The sequence below is a fragment of the Mandrillus leucophaeus genome, unplaced genomic scaffold (assembly GCF_000951045.1).
Source record: "Mandrillus leucophaeus isolate KB7577 unplaced genomic scaffold, Mleu.le_1.0 Scaffold363, whole genome shotgun sequence".
Taxonomy (NCBI): domain Eukaryota; kingdom Metazoa; phylum Chordata; class Mammalia; order Primates; family Cercopithecidae; genus Mandrillus; species Mandrillus leucophaeus.
In genome coordinates, this window is record NW_012103843.1 from 1,641,588 (window position 1) to 1,647,513 (window position 5,926).

General features: G+C 45.5%; 1 protein-coding gene across 2 annotated transcripts in view; it reads left to right on the forward strand.

The window, feature by feature from the left end:
* ARHGEF7 (Rho guanine nucleotide exchange factor (GEF) 7) overlaps window positions 1-5,926 on the forward strand; it is a 113,997-nt gene that overhangs the window by 16,801 nt on the left and 91,270 nt on the right. For both annotated transcript variants that reach the window (XM_011989795.1, XM_011989796.1), the window contains exon 3: window positions 979-1,109. Coding sequence is in view for 1 of the 2 variants with exons in the window: in XM_011989796.1 (XP_011845186.1) it covers window positions 979-1,109 (131 nt within the window). In the remaining variant the exon portion in view is untranslated. The remainder of the gene's footprint in view (window positions 1-978; window positions 1,110-5,926) is intronic.

The following is a 5,926-nucleotide window of genomic DNA, read 5'->3' on the forward strand; positions in this document are numbered from 1 at the left end:
GGCTCTGAGCCAGCTTTACCTGAGGGGATATAGACCTGGTGTGGCCACATCCTAAATGTGTCAAGGGCAGTGGGGAATCTGGGTTTTTGCTAATACCTTCAGACTTTTAGATGTTGACAGTTTAATTCAGAATTTTATCAGATACTGTGTAAGCCAATCCAAACACTCGCGAGGAAGCTGGGACCTGGAGACTTAGGGTTGTTTTCATGGAAGGCTCCCTGGAATTTAGGACACGGCTGGCACGTGCCTCTCAGAACAGCAATTTTCCCAGCAAACTTTTTCACAGCCTTGTTCTCTCTCTCTCTTTTTTTAATTGAGTCACTTTTAAGAATAAGTTGCTATTATTTGTTGGTTGGCCTGTGTGGAGTGTCTTATGAAGGGGGATCCAGAGAATAGAACTAAGCCTCTTAATGTCTGTTTAGTTTGATTCTGTCAACAACTTCATGAGGTGAGTAGAGCCTGTGCTGCCTTAGTGTTAGGGAAATAATCCTCAGAAGGTTCTCTCTGGCTGAAAAATACAGCGGGATTTTCTCTTTCAAATAAGAGTCTTTTCCTTCTGTTGCTTATTGCATGACACATCGTCCCGGAAAAGTGGGCACGTGGTGGTGGTGCGTTGGAGAATCAGTACTTGGTTGTTCTCTGCTCCATAATCGAATTTGAGAGGCCTTTTTTTTTTTTTTCCAGGTGAAGGGAAAATCTTAAGTTATAATACATTTCACAAACTTTTGGAAATTTTGCTAGAGAAGAACTGATTAATAGTTATCTCCAGATAATTTCTGGAAAGGTAGTTGGGGAATGAATGCAAGTCATTTATGTAGCCAAGAATTTGTTCTTTGTTTTCTGCATAAATGGACTGCTTTGTTGTGGTCTTTTGGTGTGTCCCTCTATGCTGCCCTAGTTTTAGAGTCTAGTGTGCAGTGTGGGTGCGTGGTATCAGGCGCTCTCAGCTCTCTTTTTCTGTGTGCATGCCCTTTGCAGACATCGGGCTGGGGAGTGACTCCGTGTGTGCCCGGCCCTCGTCTCACCGCAGAAAGTCTTTTGACTCCCTTGGATCACAGTCTTTGCACGCTCGGACTTCCAAACTGCTCCAGGGCCAGTATCGGAGTTTGGTAAGTTTGAGAGATTTTGTTACTTAAATCTGTTTGGGAAGGATATGAGTGTGTGTGGATATATCTGGAAAGATACATAAGCCTCCATTAATGGTGTTAAACAGGGCGAAGTTAGCTGGACTTTGCCTCCGCTGCTCCTGTAACCGGGTTTGACATTTGCTCGTTACCAGATTATCCAGATGTTAGGCCTAATGAGTGCTTTTGAGAAACGCGTTTGTTTTTAGGTTGTATTGTAAGACTCATGGCTCGCTATCTGGAGTGATGCGTGCTTTAAAATACATCCCTTGTCACTTGCATGGCATTATCAGCTATGCACATGTACAGAAATATGAGAATAAGAAATATATATATGTAGAAATACTCAGCTCTGTAAAGAAGAAATGGTTAAAACTAAAGAATCTGACTTTTTTTTTTTCTCTTCATGGAAGCATGGCTTAGTGTGCTTTACTGAGGCAGGATTTAGTTTACAGAGGAGGGAATCCCTTAGAATGGCTGATTGGGATGCAGAGAAAGAAACTTAGATGATTGAACAGTTGTTGTGGAGAGTGAAAAAATACTCTTTTATAAATGCTCAGGATACAGACTGTGAGGAAGACCCACGGAATGTAATAGTGAAGCTGAAAATGAGAGATTCAAGCCCTTAAAGCAGGGCTGCCTGGAGAGTGTTGGGGCAGAGCCAGGGCTGCTACTCCGTAGTCCTGCACCGTTCTCTGAGCTGCAGGCTGGCGTGCAGTGACTGATTGGCTGCTGGGGATACCACTGCTTTCTTGCGACGTCTTAGTACATTACTTTGTTGGAAACATAGTGATCATGTAAAGTGAGTCTAGAGAGAACCCTATTCTAGAGTCATTAAGGGTCTATGGATTTTCCTCTGCCTTAACATGGGAATATTGCTAAGTAAGCTGGTGGCCGTCCTCAAGAAATAAAAATTAATTTAGATAGAGTCGTGTTTTGTAGAGGGAAGTAAATTAGAGTGGTTTATGAAGCGTGTGTTAAAAATGGAAAGATACGCAAGGAATGTGATTTTTATGTTTCTGAACTTTTTGACCTCAAGCTCGCCATCATTGCTGTGTCTCCTCTTACAGGACCCCTGAGGGGTCTGACTGCTCCCGGCGCGGTGGGCGGTGGGCTGCGTGGCCTGAGTGCTGCAGTCCTCACAGCGGCCCCACGAGGCCTGGCTGTTGCTGTTTCCTGCTTTGCAGGAGTCTGCATTGGAGGAATTCTGTGGACTACCATTGAGAGCATTAGAATTCCACGTTAAGGAGAACTAAACAAACCACTCTAAACACACTTGAAATTAGCCTGTAAAACACCTGAGGAAAACATAAGCGATAGCAGCACGCCTTGGGTAAAGCCGTGATTTGCTGTCTCACCCGTTCATCTGATTTTTTTTCTTTTTGAGTAGAGGACTGGATTACAAATGTATAATTTTAAGTAAAATAAAGTTAAATGTAGTGTTGGTAATCTTACTGAGATCCTAATAAGTACAGGATTAATTTTTCATTAGCTGCAGAAATTTCGTTATGCTAGCAACAAGACTCGCGCTCTCTGACCTGTGTGAAGTCTTTTTGGGGCTGATTGATGTTTTGATTGGGTGCTAGTGAGCTGCCTGCTCTTTGGTGGAATGTACCAAGACCTCTCTCAGCCATGCTAGGTAAGAATGAGTGTTTCTTTACCCTTAGGTTTTTCTGTGTGTAGTTTATCAATAGCACTTTGAGGTAGTTTCCTTGGATTAAAAATTAAAAACTTATCTTGAAACAAGAATGGCCAAACATTCCTTTGAAGCTGGGCGGTGGATGCATGGAGGGCTACCTGTCACTCTCTCCTTTTGTGTGCATTTGAATATTTCCATGATAGAAAGTTAAGCTAAAAGGCAACTTGCAGTTTCTTGAACATCAGTTTTGAGATCATATTAAACCTCAGCTTTGAGATTGCGTAAGATGCTTCCATGCCCCAGACGAGGATCTGTGTTCTGAGGGGCTGGTGCTGTTTACGCCCCTTTGCTCTTGTGTTGCTCCTTCATTACCTGCCTCCCTTTCAGTGTAAGAATGTGTCCTCCAGCCACCACTGCAGTTGCTGGTGGTTTTTATAAGCTTGTTTTTCATCTGTGAAACCGTCAGCCCCCTGCCCCAGGACAGGTTTCCTGCCTCGGGATATAGGCAGGCTTGAACAGTTTGATGTTGTGTTTACTGCTTTGCACTGCAGTGGAGGTTTTCACTTGTCTATGGTGCTTCTCCACCATTCCAAGGAAAGAACACTCGCGAGAGTTCTTACCCACTTCCAGAGGCTGAGCTACATCGAGCTCTGTATCCAGTTCGGCTCTGTGATGGGCCTCGGTGGTGGGCGCCAGGTGTAGGTTGAGGTATGGTTTTCCTCAGAGATAAGGCATGAGTTCATACTTCACTCTTAAGAACTTTGATCGACACCGCTGGAATTCCTGGTGTCTCTGCTGTGCTTTTTAGTCTTCAGCTGCTGGCTGCTGATAGGTACAGCCCTGAGTGCTGAATGCTGTTCTCAGAGCTTGGGGATGGCGTTTGTGAGGTGATTGTGCCCATCATCCTTCATTTCTGGGAGAGGTGACTTGATTTCTTAAAGTGCTTCTTCTGCTTCTGGAAACCAGGGACCTGGACGTCTGGCACAGTCCTGATGCTGGCAGGTAACCTTGGCTTTGGACCGGTCACTGAGTGTATTTCCAAGACATGCAAGAAATTATATCCAAACGTGTTGTACACATTGTTAAATATTTGTCAATTCGAAGGCTTCTTTTTTTAAGTCATGTTAACACATCTGGAAGTATGTGTATCTTATAGTTGATGGTATGCCATAATTTAATTGACAGTATTTGGTGGAATATAAAGGCATTGTCTAATTTTTGGCATCTTACATTGGTTGACATATTATGAGGAAACTGAAGCTTAGAGAAGATATTTACACAGGATCACGGCACTCAGAAATAGTCAAGTTGGTGTGAAAATTGTCTCAGTCCTTTGACAAACATTTCTCCTTCTGTGCAGGAAATTACAGGTGCTCTTAGAGAGTGGAGGAGAGGGTAGAGTTGGTGTGAAGCAGCACTCCAGAGTGTCCTGGTTTTGGATTGTTAGGATCATTTCAGAACATGGGATACAATAAAGTAAACAGCTGATTAAGATGCAAGATACTGATGGGTGGTGCTTTGGCTCTAGGCATCAGAGAGAGGCCGTTAAGGAGCATGGTGGGCATAGATGACCGTACCCAGCCAGGTCACGTGTGCCTGGATGGGGTCTCTGTTCCCTTTGGGTTAGGGCAGTGGGGGAGCTGTCTTCACTTCTCTCCAGTTACTTTTCCTGACATGTAACATCCCTAGAAAAACAGTTCATGTGTTGTGTGCATGCAGCGTCGTGTATTGCATGATGAAATTTTATACGTAGAACGTTCCTGTGTAAGCAGCTCCCAGATGAGGAGGCAGAGCCTGACCAGCCTCCAACCCCTCGATGGGGCTCGCGTTCCCCAAGGTATCTGCTGTCCTGATGTCTAATGGTAAAGAGGAGTTTTGTCCATTTTTGTATTTTTTAGCAATGGGATTCTGTGGCATATCTTTTTTTTTTTTTTTCCTTTTACAACTGGCTTGTTTTTCTCAACTGAATGATTTAGACTCCCTTAAGTGTCATGTTGAGTCCAGACAGGTGACAAGCTACAGTTTCAGGAGAGCTTTTTCAAAAAGGGGGGGAACCCCACAATGATAAAATAGTGATGAAATACATCTCTTCCAGCTTCCTGTAACACTATTGACACTGAACAGAGCCCTCACTCCGTGAGCCGTGATTTTAGGCTGAACTTGGTAGTATAGAGTGTGTAGTTGGAATATAGCCTTTTCTAGGACATCCTTTCCCAGCCTGTCCCATGCATCTTGCGCCCTGATGGAGCACTTGTTGGCACGTTCTAAGCAATCTGTCTGGAGAGTAATAGGCAGAAAGAGGATTACAGAGCCCACGTGTCCTTCAGCGTAATGACTGCTGAAGGATGGAGGTATGTTGTATTGGGACGTTTCACCTGGATACCTGGATCTGAAACGGCTGCCTGCCCCCCGTACCTTTCCTTGGATTCGCCCCTCTCTTAGACGCCACCCTTCCTTTCTGGGGTGTTGCTTTGCTAAAGTAATGTCAGTAGAGGTGCCTCCCTCATCCCTGCCTTGAGTGTAGAGCGTGCCTGCATTGGCACACTCATGACTGTCATCCGTGCCTTGAGTGTAGAGCGTGTCTGCATTTGCACACTCATATCCATGCCTTGAGTGTAGAGCGTGTCTGCATTTGCACACTCATGTCCGTGCCTTGAGTGTAGAGCGTGCCTACATTTGCACACTCATGACTGTCGTCCATGCCTTGAGTGTAGAGCGTGCCTGCATTTGCACACTCATGACTGTGAGGTGGAACGCCGCTGCCTCTTGATCATACCTCATCTCCCCTCTGCTTCCATTCAGGCCCGCGCTGGCCTCAGCCGTGGTGCTGACTGGAGCCTCAGGGCTGGCCAAGGGTGACCCTGGGCACCTGACCTAGGGAGGGGCCTTCTGCGCCTGTGTTGCTTTGCTCACCACAGTTGTGTTGTGGCGTTGGAGCTCATCACGAGGCTGCATGCACTGTGAGCCTGTTTTCCACAAGGCCAGCGTGCCCAGGTGACGTTGGATTACTCACAGGAGAGTGTGATGGCGATCACAGCAGACAGCTGGTGAGTGGAGATGGTGGTTTGCAAAAAGAGAACTTTACATAGCACAGTGAGCTCAGGTCATGTTTCACCACACAAGAGCAAGCAGCACGTGACAGTTTCTGGATGGGAGCTTCACT